Source organism: Salvelinus namaycush, chromosome 3, assembly GCF_016432855.1.
Source record: "Salvelinus namaycush isolate Seneca chromosome 3, SaNama_1.0, whole genome shotgun sequence".
Classification (NCBI taxonomy): Eukaryota; Metazoa; Chordata; class Actinopteri; order Salmoniformes; family Salmonidae; genus Salvelinus; species Salvelinus namaycush.
The window spans coordinates 24,184,264-24,207,458 of NC_052309.1; the positions used below are offsets into that span (position 1 = coordinate 24,184,264).

The following is a 23,195-nucleotide window of genomic DNA, read 5'->3' on the forward strand; positions in this document are numbered from 1 at the left end:
GGCTTCTAAATATATTTTAAACAAAATAGTTGAAGAAGCACATGCAGTGGCTGATAGGGAAAACAGATCTGCCAATAAGAATAGGCTATAGATAGTCTTGACCATTTGGGACCTCTTGGCTATTTTGCTCAGGACCGGTTATAGCCAAGACTTAATCAATATTTTGTTATGTCTCATTTATTGATATGGATATAGCCTCTGCATGATGGGGTTGCGCAATGCAAATGGCTATAACAAGCCTACATACAAAGTGGAATTCACAATACAACAGTCAAAATGCCTAATATAAGGCCTACAGTCCATGCTCCCAAATACTGGAAAAAGTGTAATTCATTAGGTTACATGATCACCACAGTTGCCCCACACGGCTATAAAAAATAATTATGCAATTATATGGCCATTAAATAACACACAGCAGAATGGCATATTTAGATAGTGGAATAGGCTGAGCCTAAATCATATTTACTTTCTATTTTGCAGCTCAGGCGGTTATTCTGGACAAGGCTCTTCTGTATCTTTATAGTATCATTCTCACACAAGTCATTTGCTGAAGGACCAAGCCTATACTACGCCATCTAGTTGTATTACGTTGTTATTGAATGCCGTTCTAAAACAAGCTCTTGACATTTATTTTGGAAATGAAACCGGAAGCTGCAAAGCAACTCTAACGTCTGGGCTAGAGTTGCTTGATTGACTAGCTACATTCAGTTCATGTCCTTTACAGATGCCACATTCCTGACAAAAGTTTGTACGTATAAAAAAGATCTGTAACCGAGTTAAGGGAGACATAGTAAGAATTGAACGTGTAAATGTTCATTCATAGTCGTAACATTGGGTTTGTACGTTTACAGATCAAATTTAACAGTTCGTTTCATGTTTCACGCATGGCTTTTCTTACGATCCTAACAATTTACGTATGGATTTTCTTACGATCCTAACGATACATACATTCAACCTTTTGGCAGCTATCTGGCTCCATAACTGTGCACCCGCCATCTTTCCTTTCTAATTCACAAGAGGCTGAAACTAGAGATCTGCATATAATGACGAGATGCTCATGTCTCGGCCCTAACATTGGGAGTCTTTGTCCCAAAGGCGGGAAGGCAGGCGACAAGTTTAGGTCTGCATATTATTCCCATAGAAACGCATTGGTCTTATTTATACTGGACAGATTTTGTCAAGAGAGCCCTCTCGCTTTGCTTCTTCCTCTGCTGAAACTATATCACTGTAGAAAGCACCCGAGCAAGCAAAACAGCACCCCTCTATATGTAGCCATTATGTCTCAGTATTGGTAGACCATGTATCTGATGCTGTCTGGCCAGAAATCGTATGACATGCCATATTCTTTTGGTCCAGACAGCATCAGATACATGGTCTACCCATACTGAGACAGAGGGGTGCTGTTTCACTCGCTCGGATGCTTTAACTGAGATTGATGCGTCTTTCTGTCGGCGCATGTCTCGGTCAATATTTAAATATTTTATTTTGACGGGCAAGAAGGTACGGTAGGGCGGGTCAGGCCCCTTTAACGGCCCTGTATGTTGCACTATAGTCTATATTTCTTAAGAAAATTCATAATTAAAGACCCAGTCCAGTAAATAACTATATTTGTCTGTGTTTTATATATATTGTAACAACCCTGGGTTTATAAGCGTGAATATCGACTCTGCCGCTCGAGCATGCTTTTGGGGCACAGTCAATAGCGCGCTGGTGCTTGTTTCATTACATTGGTGTCAGAAGTGATCGGACCTTGCATCCACGAACGTGTGTGTGCTTGGCCAGTGAGCGCGTTCCTATAAGACGTTGAGTCGCAAGCTAGCGCGAGGATGCGCTCTTCGAAAGGAGGGAGTTGTGTAACGATCCTGGGTTTATAAGCGAGGATATCGACTCTGTCGATCGAGCATGCTTTTGGGGCACAGTCGATAACACGCTGGACTTCGGGCTAAAAGGTTAAGGTTGGAATAATACTGTGAAATTATGAAAATGATGATAATGCCCTTTTAGTGTAAGAGCTGTTTGAAAAGTTTCTAAACCCCTCTGCCAATAACAGCTAGGTTTCAGTTTTCCCCTTGCCACTCCCCGACAATCCTAGCAAAATTCTTGCTTGAGAAATTGCTATTCTCTCTTTTTGTTTATTTTTGACCATTTTAAGGTACTTAATTGTTACCCAGAAATGATTTGATATTGACATAAAAACAGCTGCATTGGACCTTTAACAGTCTGCATTGAAGAAAATAATGTATATCGATGGCATGATATGCAATCTCTGAATCCTCTCACATCCTTTCTTTTGTTAGTGCTACTCAATCAATAAAGGGAATTTGTGATCAACACTGCCACATAATTGCAAAGCAAAGAGCCAGAGATGATAACAAGTGAATCAATCATAACACAAGGGAAAGATGAAACTGTTTCTGATGAACAAAGCAGTAGCTGATGACCCAGAGGGTTCCTTGAAACAAGATACTTCCTGCTCTTTTTCATCTCAGTAGAAAGCAAAGAAAAATAACATTTCAGTGGAACACAACTACAGATATCTATATTTTCATATTCCTCCTGTTTGAGAATGAACGGAGAACAATGTCACAGCTCCAGCTGTGAATGCTCTGAAACAGATAATACGCCTTAGAAAATAAGCTGTTCACCTACTGTACATTCTGTTGCAACCAATAGATCATTTTATGAAATAAGCACACTAACTAACCCTACCATCATAGCACTGGTCTTACCTGTTCATCTCCTCCAAACAGTCTGTGGCAAAGAAGAAACTCTTGATTTTGGGATGGCAGGCTTTGAAGGCACTGTAACGGAAGCAGAAAAAAGATCCATTTAGTCTGTGTAATGTTGTAGTTCATCTAACGCTTAAACATCTCAATTTTGCATAATTCCATTCCATTAGCCTTAGATCCAGACCACGTGGTACAATACGAGCTTCAGAGCATTTGGTAATGGCCAAATAAGTGTACTGTATATGCGATGTGCTTATCACCGCTGTAGTCTCTGTAATAGTGGACATGAGGCCTGGCTGGCTGGCACACGCCACACCTAGCCAGTTGACCCCTCTCTGATCCCTATGTGACCCAATCAGCTTCTCAGGTGGAAACATACACCTATTACTTCTACTACTTTGTGCCACAGCTATTTAAAGCTATTATTATGAAAATAAAATAGTCATGCCACGCAACAGCATTCTCTGTTTATGTGTTGTCCCTTTGAAGCCAAACATAAGCACTCGTGCTGGCAATAATGTATGATGTGCTTGTTTCTGTGTTTCATTTAGGCTTGTGTGTTTTCGTTTAAATCCCCAGATTCACTAAAAGTTTGAGAGACAAAATAAAACATGAATCCCAAAAACACTCACTGTTTCCTTCTGCATTCAATCGCTCGATCTATTCGGAACTCAGGTAGGCTGATGAAACCTTCAGCCTTCTCGTCCTAGGAAAGGAGAGGTAAGGGAAATAAGAAGCAATGCATTGCCATATGCCTGTAGAGATGGCACACCTCATTAAGTATACCAGACATACTGGAATATGCTGTACACTACATGTCACTTCAACATACAGTGCCTTCAGAAAGTTATCACACCCCTTGACATTTCCCACATTTTGTTGTGTTACATCCTGAATTTATTATGGATTAAATTGAGATTTTGTGTCACTGGTGTACACACAATAACCATAATGTCAAAGTGGGATTATGTTTTTAGAAATGTTAACAAATAAATTAAAAGCTGAAATGTTGAGTCAATAAGTATTCAACCCTTTTGTTATGGCAAGCCTAAATAAGTTCAGGAGTAGAAATGTGCTTAATAAGTCACATGGACTCACTCTGTGTGCAATAATAGTGTTTAACATGATTTTTTAATCTCTGTACTCCACACACAATTATCTGTAAGGTCGATCAGTCAAGCAATGAATTTCAAACACAAATTCAATTACATTTGAGCAGGTGCTGGAGGCAAAAGGCAAAACTGGAGAAACAGGAAAGAAATCTCTGCACACTACCAGTCATATGCCAATTTATTTTAATATAGCTGAGCTTTCGGTCAGTCGACCTTCATCAGAGCATATCTCCACAAACAATAGTGGGACAAATAAGGCCATACAGCGAGCCAGAGCCAGAGAGCAGGACAATAACATTAAGCACAAGGCCAAATATACACTGGAGTTGCATACCAAGACGACATTGAATGTTCCTGAGTGGCATAGTTAGGGTTTTGACTTAAATCGTCTTGAAAATCTTTGGCAAGACTTGAAAATGGCTGTCTAGCAATGATCAACAACCAACTTGACAGAGCTTGAAGAATTTAAAAAATAATAATGTGCAAATATTGTACAATCCAGGTGTGCAAAGCTCTTAGAGACTTGCCCAGAAAGACTCACAGCTGTAATCGCTGCCAAAGGTGATTTTCACATATATTGACTCAAGGGTTGTTGACTACTTATGTAAATTAGATATTTATGTATTTCATTTTCAATCAATTTGCTAACATTTCTAAAATCATGTTTTCACTTTGTCATTTTGGGGTATTGTGTGTAAATGGGTAAGGAAACATCCATTTTGAATTCAGGCTGTAACACATCAAAATGTGGAATAAGTCAAGGGGTATGAATATTTTCTGAAGGCACTGTAAATGGTTCAGTATCTGGAATATGGCCTGTAGTGTTGCTATATCTGACAAATCTGCAGATCGTGTTGGTAAACAGCAAGCCTGTTGTGGATAAGAGAAAATAAAGTAATGTTTGACAGCTGTATTGTACTGTCAGAGAGCAGCTTACATTCTGGTTGGTGTACCAGTAGAGCGAGGAGTCCTTGAGGATGAACCAGTACTTCTTCCACTTCTGGGTGAAGTAGCCCTTGGCATCCTTCTTCTTCCACAGCCAGCCCTCACAGTCCCCATGGCCCAGGTCCTTACAGGAGATACGCCTGCGGCTAGCGCTAGTCAGAGAACCTGGGTGGAGAGCAGGATATCCCAGGAAATTCTTAGAGACACATGGACACACTAAACATTCCTTGGATGATACTGTATCCTTAATACTAACATCATTCCAACCCCATCACAAATCCTAATATAAAAGAAAACTATTGACAAAGGTTCACCAAAAGAAACCTCACAGTGAATGGGTTTATCCCTCATGTCTTACCTTTGGTTCTCTTTTTGGTCTTAGTCCTTAAAGACGCATAGTGAAATGACTGCAAGGAGAGGAAAGAAGAGAGGGTTTGATTAGAAGAGGTGTCTAAAGTACAGTACTCATATTAGGGGAGTAACAGTAGTATTAACTGTTTCATATAATTTGCTTTACCTTCCTCATGGATGAGCCTCCTTGTCTCTCGATGCCAAAACTAGCATACCTGCGGAAAGGGAAGATCAGGTGAGTAAGCATGCAACAAAATGGAGGCTAACCCTCTTTATCTGGGGATAAGCTGATCCTGTACTGCTATCAATGTAAGGATACTATTCATAAATAAAGGGTAGAATTATAACTTGATATCTATGTGAGTAAAATACTAAAGCATATATTCCATTGACATGAGTGCATGAGTTACATACATGAAACATTGATTTGTTTGAGTGTATCTCATGCTAGAATTCATCCCAAAGAACTTAGTCCCCATTTCAGCATCTTTATCCTCCCCAGGGCTGGCCTGAATTCCCATCTGGACATGGCTCTACTGACAGATGGTACCATGCATGGTACTGGAACATGGACAATGACTGAAGAAATGGACATCACATATCATTCTCAATCTAAGTTTCACTACTTACTTTTGTGATATACTAGATGTAGATTTTCTACTGGATGTCAGTGTATTAGGTAAAGCAAGTATGTGTAGCATGCAGTGGACTGTATGTGTCACGAATTCCGCCAAAGTTGGTGCCTCTCCTTGTTCAGGCGGCGGTCGACGTCACCGGCTTTCTAGTCTCCACCGATCTACATTTCTTTTTCCTTTTGTTTGGTCTTGATTGTACACACCTGGTTTTCATTACGTTATAATTTATTCCCTATTTAACCCTCTGGTTCCATCATGGTTTTGAGCGTGTTTATTGTTGTCAAGTTGTCTCGTTTATGTGCTCTGGAATTTTGTTCTCCTTGATGGAAGATTGTTTATTGAGTAAAGGTACGATTATTACTCATCATCTCTGTGTCCTGTGCCTGACTCCGCCTTATCCACATCACCTAGACTATTGACAGAAACACGCACCTCTAATGGAGTCAGCAGGTGCACACAGCCCTCCTCTACCTGTGGAGGAGCGCGTCCAGCAGCATGCGACTATGTTGCACAGCCATGGATCGCGTGCTGCAAACCATGGAGCGATGGGAGAGATGGGGGTTTTCCAGCAACCTCATCATCACCCCAGCTCCCACAACAACCCACACCGCTGTCCACCCCTCCTTCACCTGGATCCAGTGGGATTCGACTCGCGCTCCCGAGGGTATATGATGGAACGGCTGCCGGGTGCCAGGGGTTCCTACTCCAGCTGGAGCTCTACCTGGCAACTATTCACTCGACTCCTTCGGGACGCGATAGTGTGAATGCCCTCATCTCCTGTCTGACTGGTAAAGCACTTGAATGGGCCAACGCCATTTGGGGAAGGGAAGGACCGACGTTGGACAACTATGAGGATTTCACCCGCCACTTCCGGGATGTTTTCAATCATCCACCTGAAGGGAGAGCGGCAGGGGAACGCTTGTATCATCTCAGACAGGGGATGACCGTGCTGCTGCTCCTGTTTAAACTGTTCTGCCTGCGGCTATGGAACCCTGACCTGTTCACCGGACGTGCTACCTGTCCCAGACCTGCTGTTTTCAACTCTCTAGAGACAGCAGGAGCGGTAGAGATACTCTTAATGATCGGCTATGAAAAGCCAACTGACATTTACTCCTGAGGTGCTGACTTGCTGCACCCTCGACAACTACTGTGATTATTATTATTTGACCATGCTGGTCATTTATGAACATTTGAACATCTTGGCCATGTTCTGTTATAATCTCCAGCCGGCACAGCCAGAAGAGGACTGGCCACTCCTCATAGCCTGGTTCCTCTCTAGGTTTCTTCCTAGGTTTTGGCCTTTCTAGGGAGTTTTTCCTAGCCACCGTGCTTCTACACCTGCATTGCTTGCTGTTTGGGGTTTTAGGCTGGGTTTCTGTACAGCACTTTGAGATATCAGCTGATGTAAGAAGGGCTATATAAATACATTTGATTTGATGAGGAGCACACAAGACTTCGCTCTGGACTTTCGAACTCTGGCCGCCGGCGTGGGATGGAATGAGTGGGCCCTGATCGACCACTACAGGTGTAGTCTACGCGAGGACGTTTATAGGGAGCTAGCCGGCAGGGACACCACCCTTACCTTTGACCAGCTGGTGGACCTATCCATCCGGCTGGATAACCTGTTGGCCTCCCGCGGACGTAAGGATCGGGGTCCGTCAGTTCCATCCCCCAGCACCTCCGATCCGATGGAGCTAGGAGGGGCTGCTATGAGGGGGACCGGAGGAGGGGCCATTCCCTGCACCACCTGTGGCCGCAGAGGGCACACTGCTGGTCGGTGCTGGGGAGGTTCCCCAGGGAGTCGAGGCAGCAGGCAGGGCACTGGTGGATCATCCCAGGTGAGTAGGCACCCGACTCACCCAGAGCTCCCTGTTGCGCACATGTGTGTATGTATAAAATTTCCTGAGGTTTCCCCGCATTCCCAGCATAAGGCGCAAGTAGATTCAGGCGCAGCTGGGAACTTTATTGACCGTTCATTTGCACTTAGATTAGGGATTCCTATTGTTCCTGTTGATGTGCCCTTCCCTGTTCATGCCTTTAGATAGTCGTCCTTTAGGGTCGGGGCTGATTAGGGAGGTCACAGCTCCACTACGTATGATAACGCAGGAGGGTCATGAGGAGAGAATTAGTCTCTTTCTGATCGAGTCTCCTGCTTTCCCTGTGGTGTTGGGGCTTCCCTGGTTGGCCTATCATGACCCCACTATTTAGTGGGAACAGGGGGCTCTTAAGGGATGGTCACGTCAGTGCTCAGGGAGGTGTGTAGGTGTTTCCATAGGTGCAACTACGGTGGAGAGTCCAAACCAGGTCTCCACCATGCACATCCCCCCTGAATATGCCGATTTGGCTCTCGCCTTCTGTAAGAAGAAGGCGGCTCAACTACCACCTCATCGACAGGGGGATTATGCAATAAATCTCCTGGTAGACGCAGCACTTCCCAGGAGTCACGTGTATCCTCTGTCACAGGAGGAGACGGCGGCTATGGAAACATATGTCTCCGAATCTCTGGGACAGGGACACATTCGGCCTTCCACTTCACCTGCCTCCTCGAGTTTCTTTTATGTGAAGAAGAAGGATGGAGGTTTACGCCCGTGTATTGACTATCGAGGTATAAAACAGATCACGGTGAAATACAGTTACCCGCTGCCTCTCATCGCCAGTGTGACAGAGTCATTGCACGGGCGCACTTCTTCACAAAATTGGATCTCAGGAGCGCTTACAACCTGGTGCGTATCCGGGAGGGGGATGAGTGGAAGACGGCATTTAGTACCACCTCTGAGGACTATGAGTACCTCGTCATGCCGTACAGGTTGATGAATGCTCCATCAGTCTTCCAATCCTTTGTAGACAAGATTTTCAGGGACCTGCACGGGCAGGGTGTAGTGGTGTATATAGATGACATTCTAATATACTCCGCTACACGCGCCGAGCATGTGTCCCTGGTGCGCAAGGTGCTTGGTCGACTGTTGGAGCATGACCTGTACGTCAAGGCTGAGAAATGTCTGTTCTTCCAGCAGTCCATCTCCTTCCTAGGGTACCGCCTGTCCTCGACAGGGGTGGAGATGGAAAATGACCGCATTTCAGCCGTGCGTAATTGGCCGACTCCAACCACGGGAAAGGAGGTGCAGCGGTTCTTAGGGTTTGCCAACTACTACCGGAGGTTTATCCGGGGCTTTGGTCAGGTAGCGGCTCCCATCACCACCTTGCTAAGGGGGAACCGGTGTGACTGCAGTGGTCAGCTGGGGCGGACAGGGCTTTTTGTCACCTGAAGGCTCTGTTTATCTCGGCTCCCGTGCTGGCTCACCCTGATCCCTCTTTGGCATTTATAGTAGAGGTGGACGCGTCCAAGGCTGGGATAGGAGCTGTGCTGTCTCAGCGCTCGGGTACACCACCAAAGCTCTGCCCCTGTGCTTTCTTTTCGAAGAAGCTCAGCCCTGCGGAGCAAAACTATGATGTGGGGGATCGGGAGCTGTTGGCTGTTGTCAAGGCTCTGAAGGCGAGGAGGCATTGACTTGAGGGGGCTAAACACCCTTTCCTCATTTGGACTGACCACCGCAATCTGGAGTACATCCGGGCGGCGAGGAGACTGACCCCTCGCCAGGCAAGGTGGGCCATGTTTTTCACCCTTTCCTACAGACCAGGTTCCCAGAACGCTAAGGCAGACGCACTGTCCTTCTTGCCTGGTGGCACCGGTGGTATGGGAGGTGGACGCGGACATCGAGCGGGCGTTACGTACAGAGCCCACTCCCACCCAGTGTCCAGTTGGGCTTCTGTACGTTCCGTCTGATGTCCGCGATCGTTTGATCTGTTGGGCCCACACGTCCTCCTCTGGTCATCCTGGCATCGGTCGGACAGTGCGCTGTCTTAGGTGGAAGTACTGGTGGCCCACTTTAGCTAAGGACGTGAGGGTTTATGTTTCCTCCTGCTCGGTGTGCGCTCAGTGCAAGGCACCTAGACACCTGCCCAGAGGGAAATTAAACCCCTACCCGTTCCACAACGGCCGTGGTCGTTGGATTTCGTGACGGATCTATCGGTGGATTTCGTGACGGATCTTCCTCCGTCAAAGGGAAACACCACGATCCTGGTCGTTGTGGATAGGTTTTCTAAGTCCTGCCGTCTCCTTCCTTTGCCCGGTCTCCGTACGGCTCTACAGACTGCGGAGGCCCTGTTCACCCACGTCTTCCGGCACTACGGGGTGCCTGAGGATATAGTTTCTGATCGGGGTCCCCAGTTCACGTCTAGGTTCTGGAGGGCGTTTATGGAATGCCTGGGGGTCTCGGTTAGCCTCACCTCAGGTTTTCACCCCGAGAGTAACGGGCAGGTGGAGAGAGTTAACCAGGATGTGGGTAGGTTTCTGCGGTCCTATTGCCAGGACCGGCCGGGGGAGTGGTCGGCTTTTGTCCCCTGGGCAGAGATGGCCTAAAACTCCCTCCGCCACTAACCTATCTCCTTTCCAGTGTGTACTAGGTTATCAGCCGGTTCTGGCACCGTGGCATCAGAGCCAGATCGAAGCACCTGCGGTGGACGAATGGTTTCGGCGCTCGGAGGAAACATGGGTCGCTGCCCATGTGCGTCTGCAACGGGCCATCAGGCGGCAGAAGGCGAGCGCCGACCGCCACCACAGTGAGGCACCGGGGGACCGGGTCTGGCTCCCGACCCGAAACCTACCCCTTCACCTGCCCTGCCGGAAGCTGGGTCTGCAGTTTATGGGGCCATTTAAAGTCCTGAGGAGACTGAACGAGGTTTGTTATAGGTTACAGCTCCCCCCTGATTACCGTATTGACCACTCGTTCCATGTGTCTCTCCTCAGGCCGGTGGTGGCTGGTCCGCTCCAGCAGTCTGAGGTGCGGGAGGTTCCTCCGAGGGGGCCCCGGCGTATACTGTGCGAGCCATCATGGACTCAAGGCATCGGGCGAGGGGCCTTCAGTACCTTGTGGAGTGGGAGGGGTACGATGAAGCCGCGCGTCAAGGGGGGGGGGGGGGGTGGTACTGTCATGACTTCCGCCGAAGTTGGTGCCTCTTCTTATTCAGGCTGCGTTCGGTGGTCGATGTCACCGGCTTTCTAGTCTCCACCGATCTACATTTCTTTTTCCTTTTGTTTGGTCTTGATTGTACACACCTGGTTTCCATTACGTTATAATTTATTCCCTATTTAACCCTCTGGTTCCATCATGGTTTTGAGCGTGTTTATTGTTGTCTCGTTTATGTGCTCTGAAATTTTGTTCTCCTTGATGGAAGATTGTTTATTGAGTAAAGGTACGATTATTACTCATCTGTGTCCTGCGCCTGACTACGCCTTATCCACATCACCTAGACTATTGACAGTATGTGAAACACACAGCAGCTTTCCATTATACTGACACCTTGGTTTTAACATAATTACTCTAACACTGAGTGAGGCCTTCACCTATCCAGAAACTCTGTGTAAAACGGAGTGCTGGTGCATCCATTCTACCAATGAGAATGATCTAAAGCGTGATACATTTCTAAAAATAATGTATTGCCTCCAGCAAGTGAAAGAAGCAACCTAAACCACAGAGCAGGTGGCAGGAAATCAGGTTCAGCCAGTCTCTGTGTCTCAGTAGAACTCAGCACGACGCAACATGAACCACTCAGGGAATGTGCTACTCATGCTGGCTATCTATGATGACCTTATTAGCACTCATCACTGTAACAATGGCTGAGAGGAATTCTCTACTGCCAGACCCCCATTTTAAACCTACATGGTTGGAGCACCCACTGAACACTGACTATGGGTAAGGTGTTGAATTGGGTAGGATTGTAGCATAAATTGAAACAAAGCACAGTGTTTTTTTAAATAGAAACAGGAAATAAGATTTAGGTCAATGAAAGGTAGAGGAAATATGTTCTGCTTGGCAACCCTCATGATTTATGTTAAAATCTCCTTCTCTTGAGGCCTATTGGCCAATTCAATTAAAGAGATGCTCCATAGCTTTTGTATAATTTCAGCCAGTAGTTTTGCAAGTAGTGCTCATGAGCCGTAACTGGTCCCCAAAAATGTTACACAATTATGTAGTACATCATCCGTTTCGTATGATATGTTTCGTCCTGCAATTTTAAGCAATTCGTATGATATGTTACTAATTCCAATTCGTACAATATGTTAGGAATTTGTAAGTGCGTGAGGTCCCAGACTGCATCTATAAGTTAATACATTGTAACAACACACTGAAGGTAAAAAGTCCTCTCTACTAGAATAATTTAAATGATGGTATGCAGGATGACGGAAATTTACTTCACTCACAAGAAGCAGAAATAGGTAACTAATACAAAGCATTCACAAGATAAATTATCTATCAATTACATTTTGATCATTTATGAAAAACTCTCAATTTACTTCAGAGGAAATTATACCAATCAATTTCAAAGTAGCACAACTTGCCTCCATAGCTTAAGCAAAAAAACTCCCACACATCAATTTCTGAATCAGCAAATAAATCCATGTTCCTCACAAAACCATGGCAATATTCTCTGGCCATTGAGTTGGCCTGTCCCGTTGATCCCCATGGAGAAGTAATGCTCACTCACCTGTCAGTGTCAGCTCTCAGTGTGTCTCCAGCTCTCTGTGGAAAGGTAAAGAGCAGATTAGCGCATCACAGAAAGAGAGAGAGAGAGATCACAGCGCACTGTTATCTCAGAGCATGGCTTTTGTTTCCTGTTGTGACCAGGCAGGCAGATCAGTAGATCAGGGGAAGGTAGAGTCCCTGGGCCCAGGCAGAAACCATGGGGTGTCTGGGGTTGTGGAAATAGAGGTGGTATGGGTGGCACTCTTCTGACTCACCTTTTATTTAATTTTGATTGTGACCTCAAAAAAGCTTAAACCACAGAAAAATGGCACTGCTCTGTGACACAAATAGGTTTGAATCTGTATTGTCAGACCATTATGCCACTATGTCTGAGTGTTAAGCTATAATATCCTTCTTGAACTGGTGCAGATTGATAAAAAATAAATAGTAGCTGTGCTGACTCACATGGTACATTGGCACAGTGTTGCTCTCAAGCAGTGAGAAGGGCAGGCCTTCTGGCGGTCCTGAGTCCAGTCTGACAGGCGGGGCCAGCAGGGATGGGCTGATGGGATAGCTGGGGCTGCTGGGGTTGTGACTCTTCTTGCGGGTACGCCGCCCAGTGTCCCGCTTGCATTCCCTGGACACGTCCGGCTCCTCCTGGATTACTAGGATCTTATCGTCATTCAGGTAACGTAGCAGGGAGTTGTCTGAGTCTAGCAGAGGTCAGGGAGGGAGGGAAAGAGGGGAGCAAAGTTGTGTCATTTGGAAGCCTAGAGAGGTAATTATATGTTCATTAGGAGGCCCAGAGTGCCTATCACATTAAATGCTTGATGGCAAAACAACCTCTTACCAACGGTTTAGTGAAACAACATTTGGAATGGAAAAGAAAGTCAAAGTGAGAGCAGTCCTGAGGTAATGTTTCCCATTCTCACAGACCAGCATGTTTCCACAGAAACCAACCTCTGTTACGTGACCTCCTATCAGTGAGGGCAAGCCCCAACAGTGTGTGGTTTCAGAGCAGAGGGAGGCAGATATGTTTTTGCACTCGCTATTTATAACACAAGTCATGGGAGTGAGATGCTATCACTACAGCCCGCTCAACATAACTGCTGTACATAGTCTCACGAAGCTAAACAACACTGAAATCAGCCACGTGCAAAACAAAGATTAGGTTTTCAACTTAATTAATGCCTATATTTAGTTGATTGAATCTCCTTTTTAAAAATGTGATAGCTTCATCTTTATACAGTGCAGTTTGAAAAGAGTTCTAAATGCGCAATCATGTTTCTGTCAAGATTCAGTGGTAATGTCAAAAGAAACCAGTGTATGTGTGGCAGTTCCAGTGAAATTAATGAAAGAAGCAGGCGATTAGTTATGTGTTGTTGAAAGTGGGGACGGTGATTGGTCCTCATTAGGCGTCTGTACTTTGCAGACACAGTGAAGCCAAAGCTATTTCCTTCTCAAAGTCAAAGCATTTAAGGGGGGGACTGGGGAGACTATCTGAACTGAAGGACCCACCTCTGCTACCTCTCTTGTACATATTTGGCTCCTTTGTCTCTGCCATCCAGTTGTAATCCGTTGGCATGGAAACTGGCCTGAGGTCACCTGGAAAGAAGTCCAAGTAGCATGTCAGCTAAGGTGTGAGTGGAGAGAGAGCTAGGAGTTGAGGGAAGACGGGGGGGCTGTCTCACTGAGAGGGATAGGAGAGGGTTGTAAAGAGAGATGGTGAGAGAGGAGTGGCTGTGCGTGGGTGGATGTCTGCATGACAGAGGTTAAAGTGCAGGCATGGCAGTAAGGGGTATAAGAGAAGTAGGTTATAGCATGGGAATCCAGTTGAAACTAAGTCATCTTTAGAGTGAAGGGAAAACGGTAGGCTTGTTGCACGTGTGTGAATGTGTGAGCATGAGAGACTGTGATGGAGCCATGTCATGGCACATGGTGCCTCCACAGACTGGGATGAGCGGAGCGTACCCTGCCTGGAGCCATTATGAGCTTGGAAGCAATCCACCCTCACTTCCCTGGCAGGCTGTTAACATGAAAAACACTCCGTCTGGCAGAGCCAAAGGGATTTATCCCTTCACCACTACACACTGTACAATACACAACAAACTGAGCCTCAACAGAGCCTCAACAGATCCTCAACAGCCAGGAGGGGGCTGAAACAATGCATCGCCATCTCTCTGTCAGATGGACGGATAGAATACTGTACATTATCAACGGCTTTCAAAGACCTCCTTTCCTTGTCTCAGTGTTGGCAGACAGTGTGTCACTCACTAAAGATTCCGGAGTCATCCCGTGCAGTAATGTGAATGAGCTCATTATGTGAAGTGCAGACAGAGGTGGCATGTAGAATATTCATCGTGCTGCTGGCCATCCTACAGCTGCAGTGCTGCTGATGATGAAGGGGCAATGACAGGGGAAGGGGATGTCTGACTGTGGGGGTGGGGCTGGACTGTAAAAGGGAGAGGTTTATGTGAAACATAAATACGCTGGGGTGCATAATAATAATCTCTTCTATGCATAGCAATTGCCATGGGGCTTTACTGTACATTCTCCACGTGCCATTCACAGCTGGGTACACTGTATGATAATGCGCTTAAATGAAGGCAGGAGAGGGGAGTTACCCACCTCGCCTGGCATTCCACCCTTCAATGCTCCTCTAACATTAAACTACCGCCCAGATTGAAAAGGCTGGTTGGTAGGTAGTGCTACATATCTGGGCTGGGTAACTCACCATGGGTGGGTGTCCTGTCCCTCCGCCTGACCCCTGTGGAGCGGCCCCTGGTCTCATACTCCTGCCCCAGGGCCAGACAGTCCTCCTCCACCAATGTGAAGTACTTGCCCCCATCATGGTCCAGGTAGAAGCTGGGAGACTCCGAGCCTTTCATACCCATCTTCTCCAGACTGTACTTGTTGATGTCATCGCAGGACATGATACCTATCTCGTCTCTGTGATTGACAGGTATGGTTATGGAGAAGATCAGTCAGGTGCTAAAGGACTAAACAATGAAGTGAACATTAGCTGTACAGTTGAAGTCGGAAGTTTACATACACCTCAGCCAAATACATTTAAACTCAGTTTTTCACAATTCCTAACATTTAATCCTAGTAAAAATTCCCTGTCTTAGGTCAGTTAAGATCACCACTTTATTTTAATGTGAAATGTCAGAATAATAGTAGAGTGATTTATTTCAGCTTTTATTTCTTTCATCACATTCCCAGAAGTTTACACTCAATTAGTATTTGGTAGCATTGCCTTTAAATTGTTTAATTTGGGTCAAACGTTTCGGGTAGCCTTCCACAAGTTTCCTTAAGCCATTTTGCCACAACTTTGGAAATATGCTTGGGGTCATTGTCCATTTGGAAGACCCATTTACGACCAAGCTTTAACTTCCTGACTGATGTCTTGAGATGTTGCTTCAATATATCCACATAATTTTCCTGCCTCATGATGCCATCTATTTTGTGAAGTGCACCAGTCCCTCCTGTAGCAAAGCACCCCCACAACATGATGCTGCCACCCCCATGCTTCACGGTTGGGATGGTGTTCTTCGGCTTGCAAGCCTCCCCCTTTTTCCTCCAAACATAACGATGGTCATTATGGCCAAACAGTTATATTTTTGTTTCGTCAGACCAGAGGACATTTCTCCAAAAAGTACGATCTTTGTCCCCATGTGCAGTTACAAACCATAGCCTGGCTTTTTTCTGGCTGTTTTGGAGCAGTGGCTTCTTCCTTGCTGAGCGGCCTTTCAGGGTATGTCAATATAGGACTCGTTTTACTGTGGATATAGATACTTTTGTACCCGTTTCCTCCAGCATCTTCACAAGGTCCTTTGCTGTTGTTCTGGAATTGATTTGCACTTTTCGTACCAAAGTACGTTCATCTCTAGGAGACAGAACGCGTCTCCTTCCTAAGCGGTATGACGGCTGCGTGGTCCCATGGTGTTTATACTTGTGTACTATTGTTTGTACAGATGAACGTGGTACCGTCAGGCATTTGGAAATTGCTCCCAAGGATGAACCAGACTTGTAGAGGTCTACAATTTTTTTTCTGAGGTCTTGGCTGATTTCTTTTGATTTTCCCATGATGTCAAGCAGAGGCACTGAGATTGAAGGTAGGCCTTGAAATGCATCCACAGGTACATCTCCAATTGACTCAAATGATGTCAATTAGCCTATCAGAAGCTTCTAAAGCCATGACATAATTTTCTGGAATTTTCCAAAGCTGTTTTAAAGGCACAGTCATCTTAGAGTGTATGTAAACTTCGGACCCACTGACATTGTGATACAGTGAATTATAAGTGAAATAATCTGTCTGTAAACAATTGTTGGAAACGTTACTTGTGTCATGCACAAAGTAGATGTCCTAACCGACTTGCCAAAACTATAGTTTGTTAACAAGAAATTTGTGGAGTGGTTGAAAAATGAGTTTTAATGACTCCAACTTAAGTGTATGTAAACTTCTGACTTCAACTGTATGTATGGGGTTTTCTAGGCTCACCTGTGTCCATAAAGGCCAGAGACTGGGGACAAGATGAAGACGTCATGGCCACTGTCCAGTGTAGAGGACATCCCCATGGTCCCCATGCTGTTGGGCGGGGTGTTGGAGTCACTGTTGGGACTGGTGGGGATGGGCTGTAGGGACAAGGGTGGAGTCATGTAGACAGCAGGACTGTAGTAGTATGAGACAATTTCCTAAATGTACTAATTTTTCATTCATGGCATTCATGTCAAGATTCATGAGTAAAATCCTATAGAATAGCATACTCCATGTTTGAGCTAATAGAGGATTGTGGTGCAATGTCACACAGTTCACTTAACACAGTGGCACATAATAAACACTATGCTAGTGAAAAGGATAGGATGCTTTGTTGAATGAAGTTATTGAGACAAGGAGAGGATGTGAAGTGGCTCGTATTAGCAACAGCGATCTCGTCCATAGCAACCAAGAAATTCTTGAGAGAGGTCTGTTGGAAACTATGGAGGGGATAGCAACAAGACCCCTAGCAACAAGGGATTCTGTGATAACGACTATACATCATTAATGTCAAGATGTGTCAAGTGTGGTGAGCATGAGCCATCTCTCCCCAGGAGATGCACTATGAAGTGTAACCTACTGTGATGACTAAACCCTTTGACCAACAACATCTGATTGATAAAGGTCCTGTGACCATCAGCTTCCGATGTGAACAACTACATTTTCATATATTTTCCTTTTCCTCTTTCGAGTCTACTTCTAAGATGAATCAAATCAAATTTCATTTGTCACATGCGCTGAATACAACAGGTGTAGAACTTACTGTGAAATTCTTAGTTACAAGCCCTTAACCAACAATGCAGTTCAATAAATATAATATTTACTAAATAAACTAAAGTTTAAAAAAATACAACTGCTGAACAATTTGATTAATTGTTCAGCAGTCTTATGGCTTCGGGGTAGAAGCTGTTAAGGAGCCTTTGGGTCCTAGACTTGACGCTCCGGTACCCCTTGCCGTGCGGTAGCAGAGAGAACAGTCTATAACCTGGGTGACTGAGTCTTTGACAATTTTTGGGGATCTTCCTCTAACATCACCTAGTTTATAGGTCCTGGATGGCAGGAAGCTTGGCCCCACGCTGTACCGGTAAAACATCAACTTATCGCAATAATTTAAACAAAATGTCAAGAAAACTGTAGGCTGTTACACCAGCTGCTTTCAGAGGCAGTTTGAAACTTGGTAGTGAGCAGTGGTGTAAATTACTGAAGTAAAAGTACTTTAAAATACTACTTAAGTAGTTTTTTGAGCTATCTCTTTACTATTTATATTTTTGACAACTTTTACTAGATGTTGGAACATTGCTGTGGGGACTTGCTTCCATTCAGCCACAAGCATTAGTGAGGTCGGGCACTGATGTTGGGTGATTAGGCCTGGCGAGCTTAACACCAAATTCCTTACCCTACATTCCTTAATAAGAAACTAATGTACTTTTTACTCCATACATTTTCCCTGACACCAAAAAGTACTTGTTATATTTCAAATGCTTAGCATGACAGGAAAATGATCCAATTCACACACTTATCAAGAGAACATCCCTAGTCATTCCTACTGCCTCTGATCTGGTGGACTCACTAAACAAAAACGTGTTAGACGAGTGTGCCCGTCTATCTACAAATAAAAAAATACAAGAAAATGGTGCCGTCTGCTTTGCTTAATATAAAGAATGTGAAATGATTTCAACTTTTACTTTTGATACTTTAGTATATTTTAGCAATTACATTTACTTTTGATACTTAAGTATATTTAAAACCAATTACTTTTAGACTTTTACTCAAGTAGTATTTTGCTGGGTGACTTTCACTTTTACTTGAGTCATTTTCTATTAAAGTATCTTTAGTTTTATGACAATTGGATACTTTTTCCACCACTGGTAGTGAGTGTGGCAACCGAGGACAGATGATTTTTATGCACTACGCACTTCAGCACTCGGCGGTTCCGTTCTGTGAGCTTGTGTGGCCTACCACTTTGCAGCTGAGACGTTGTTGCTCCTAGACGTTTCCACTTCACAATAACAGCACTGTGGACCGGGGCAGCTATAGCAGGGCAGAAATTTGATGAACTGACTTGTTGGAAAGGTGGCATCCTATGACAGTGCCAGGTTGAAAGTCAATGAGCTCTTCAGTAAAGGCCATTTTACTGACAATGTTTGTCTATTGAAATTGCATGGCTGTGTGCTCGATTTTATATACATGTCAGCAACGGGTGTGGCTGAAATATTCAATCCACTAATTTCAATGTGTGTCCACATACTTTTGTATGTTGCGAGTGAATTAACATGCACGGGTAGCCTAGTAAAGGAGCCCTTTGAAGTGATTGTTTGACAATTAGATGAAAAGTTATGCCACAATAAAAGATAATAGATTTTAAAAGTTAAATGACAAATCTTTATGACTAAGCCTATAAAATGGAGGCTTCAGAACATCTAGAGCTCACTCCTTCTACGGGACTTCTGTAATTAATAATAAATACCATTCTACAAGAAAATCAAAATAGAATCCATTTTATGTTCTTCTTCATTATTAATACATTACTACAAGAAAAGTAAAAAATATGGCCTAAATGTGTGTCAAAAGAAAATACCCCAACTGTTAGATTGTTCATGTCTCTCAGACCAAAGCAAGATAAAACAAAAATAATTCAATATGAAGCAGTGGGTTAGGAACGGGGCAAGAAACAAAACAAGAGATAAAAAGACACTACCGTACAAAATAATGATTAAAGCTGGTAGTCCTCCCACTATGTCTGTGTCCTATGAGTCTGACCACGGCAGCTGAGGGTTCTCCTGTATATTAGGGGTTCTCAAACTTTTTCATTCAGGCCCCCCTTCCAGCATTGGGGAACATCCCGCGCCCCTCCTGCATGTGTGCGCCATGTCTATTTCTATTTCTATGGGCACAAGCATTGTTCACACCCCTCTTGTTGGTGGAGAAAATCTTGCAGTTCTATACATTTTGCCATGTCTAATATGTATTTGTGTGATATTTTCATTTAAATTGTTATTTTAACCCTTATTTAACCAAGTAAGTTGACTGAGAACACATTCTCATTTACAGCAACAACCTGGGGAATAGTTACAGGGGAGAGGAGGGGGGATGAATGAGCCAATTGGAATCTTGACTCAAATATTTGAGTGACTAAAACATTAGAACAAGTTCTATGTGCTAAAAAATCTAGCTAAAAAACATTAGCTGACATGGGTTAGTTGACCTGGACATTTCTGACAAGTTATAAATAGATCTCTAAGGTATGCAATGAATGACATGACAAGAGGAAAACTGATGATGACCTACCCAATTTCGAAATTGTACCTTGTGCATTCTACTACTACAACTTTCAAGAGTAAGTTGAAAGCCAGACTGAGTTCCGACCCCTCATGCCCCACAGTTTGGGAACCACTGCTGTATACTGGATGAACAGATGGCTAGGTTCACTCTTCATTGACTTATTCACCATGGGAAACACTGAGTGCTTGATAGGAGTTTACTGAAGACTCATTTCAAATTCATCTCACATTATATTTGTCCTCTACTACCTGGATTTTCCATATGCTTCTCTGTCATCATATGATTCGTAAAGAGTTGATTTAATAATAGAACATGCCTACCCTTTCTCCAAGCCGTGTTGAGCTGTCGTGGTTTGACTCTTTCTGACTGAAACATCCATCATAAACAGTCCTGGGAGACAAAGTCACCCTAACAGTGTTCGTACCATATGTCAATGGCTCCTACAGCCACCCGGCATGCTGTCATTTAACTCTGAGGTGCTTCATTAACCAAACAGTGTTTGTGACTGATTGGTAACCTTTGTGTGTATTTGTTTGTGTTACCTGTAAGACTGCCAACAACGCCTGATTCCTCACGAAACTAGAACAAAAAAGGACCATGAATTGTGGGAATTTCCAGAAATGTTATCCATAGATAGGTCCTTTGGAGGAAGGATTATTTCTTAAAGAATAATTGAGAAATAATTAATTGAAGTTGGATTAATTGAAGAATACATAATATTTCATCTGTAGATGCTGGGTCGTTCCACAAAATGAGTGCCTTTTGCTTCCTTTGATATTTTAAGTAGCAATTGTGCACCAATATTGAATTTTAAAAGCCTGTTATGTTCAATTGAAGTGCCTTTTAATATAGACCACATGGAGAATTCAATAAATCTGAATTTTTATATGAATAAAGACATGTCCCTCCATACACACTCTCCAGGAAGATTTTAACCCACTTAAAGGGAAAGTTTACCTAAAATAAAAACAATCCCAAGTGATTCCATACATTAGGTGGAGTTTGTCTTCTCCTCCTCTCTTTCCCTGCAGTCTAGAACTAGAAAGCTGAAAAAATGGGTCACGTGACTCGTGATGTGTCTTTGTGCACTGCTAGCTCTGCTCAATTATCAGTCAAAGAGTGATTGAGAAAACCTTGAATTGTGGACAAATTCTTTGTTTTATTGAAAGCATACAGCCAAATGAGCTATTTTTTGAGTAAGGAACTTTCCCACCCAAAATAATTGCAAATATTTTATATAATTATGTTATGTGGCTGACTGCAACAACAGCGGAGATGGGTAAAAACCGCGGAGATGGGTAACACCTGTGCATGTGCGCTCTCCTGGGGCAAACTCTGTGACGTATATGCCCTTATTTGGAGCTTGACATCACAGATCAAATCAAACTTTATTTATCACATGCGACCCGAATACAGCATATGTAGACCTTACTGTGAAATGCTTACTTACAAGCCCTTAACCAACAGTGCAGTTCAAGAAAGAGTTAAGAAAATATTTACCAAATAAACTAAAGTAAAAAAAATAATAAAAAGTAACACAATTAAATAACAGTAACGAGGCTATATATAGGGAGTACCGGTACCGAGTAAATGTGTGGTTGTACAGGTTAGTCGAGGTAATTTGTACATGTAGGTAGGGGTAAAGTGACGATGCATAGATAATAAACAGCGAGTAGCAGCAGTGTAAAAAACTAATGGGGGGGGTGTCAATATAAATAATCCGGTGGCCATTTGGTAATTGTTCAGCAGTCTTATGGCTTGGGGGTACAAACTGTTAAGGAGCCTTTTGGTCCTAGACTTGGCTGTCCAGTACCACTTGCCATGCGGTAGCAGAGAAAACAGACTATGACTTGGGTAACTGAAGTCTTTGATGATTTTTTGGGCTTTCCTCTGACACCGCCTAGTATATAGGTCCTGGATGGCAGGAAGCTTAGCCCCAGTGATGTACTGGGCCGTACTCACTACCCTTTGTAGCGCCTTACGGTCAGATGCTGAGCAGTTACCATAACAAGCGGTAATGCAACCGGTCAGGATGCTCTCGATGATGCAGCTGTATAACTTTTTGAGGATCTGGGGACCCATACGTAATCTTTTCAGTCTCCTGAGGGGGAAAAGGTGTTGTCGTGCCCTCTTCACAACTGTCTTAGTGTGCTTGGACCATGATAGTTTGTTGGTGATGTGGACACCAAGGAACTTGAAACTAATGCTTACAAATCGGATCATAACTCTAAAAGTAGCAAAGATTCTACTCTGGAACTTTGATATGCCCATAAAGTATATTATGTTCAACAATATATTGAAAAATGAGCCAAATCAAAAATGCTATACTTTCAGTGCCTTCGGAAAGTATTCATACCTCTTGGCTTATTCCACATTTTGTTGTGTTACAGCCTAAATTCAAAGTGGATACATTTTATATTTTTTCTCACCCATCTACACACAATACCCCAAAATGACAAAGTGAAAACATGTTTTTAGATTTTCTGCAAATCTATTGAAAATGAAATACAGATTGACACCCCTGAGTCAATACATGTTAGAATCACCTTTGGCAATGATTACAGCTGGGAGTCTTTCTGGTTAAATCTCTAAGAGCTTTGCACATCTGGATTGTACAATATTTGCACATTCTGCTTAAAAAAATACTTCAAACTCTCTTAAGTTCATTGCTAGACAGCCATTATAAAGTATTTTCAAGATTTCCAAGTCGATTTAAGTCAAAACTGTAACTAGGCCACTCAGGAACATTCAATGTCGTCTTGGTAAGCAACTCCAGTGTATATTTGGCCTCTACTGGAAAGCAGACTGAACCAGGTTTTCCTCTAGGATTTTGCCTGTGCTTAGCTCTATTGCATTTCTTTTTATCTCAAAAAACTCCCTAGTCCAATGACAAGCATACCCATAACATGATACAGCCACCACCATGCTTGAAAATATGAAGAGTGGTACTCAGTGATATGTTGTTTTGGATTTGCCCCAAACATAATGCTTTGTATTCAGGACATAACGTTAAGTTCTTTCATACATTTTTTGCACTTGTAATTTAGTTCCTTGTTGCAAACAGGATGCATGTTTTGGAA

General features: G+C 43.8%; 1 protein-coding gene across 1 annotated transcript in view; it reads right to left on the bottom strand.

Annotated features, from left to right (window-relative positions):
• Positions 1-23,195, bottom strand: part of LOC120043693 (connector enhancer of kinase suppressor of ras 2-like) — a 74,914-nt gene that overhangs the window by 13,414 nt on the left and 38,305 nt on the right. Inside the window, exons 10-19 of the mRNA XM_038988243.1 lie at positions 16,798-16,931; positions 15,031-15,245; positions 13,824-13,901; positions 12,762-13,009; positions 12,319-12,353; positions 5,304-5,352; positions 5,145-5,193; positions 4,779-4,951; positions 3,362-3,435; positions 2,730-2,801 (exon numbers count right to left, since the gene is read on the bottom strand). Coding sequence (XP_038844171.1) covers positions 2,730-2,801; positions 3,362-3,435; positions 4,779-4,951; positions 5,145-5,193; positions 5,304-5,352; positions 12,319-12,353; positions 12,762-13,009; positions 13,824-13,901; positions 15,031-15,245; positions 16,798-16,931 — 1,127 coding nt within the window. The remainder of the gene's footprint in view (positions 1-2,729; positions 2,802-3,361; positions 3,436-4,778; positions 4,952-5,144; positions 5,194-5,303; positions 5,353-12,318; positions 12,354-12,761; positions 13,010-13,823; positions 13,902-15,030; positions 15,246-16,797; positions 16,932-23,195) is intronic.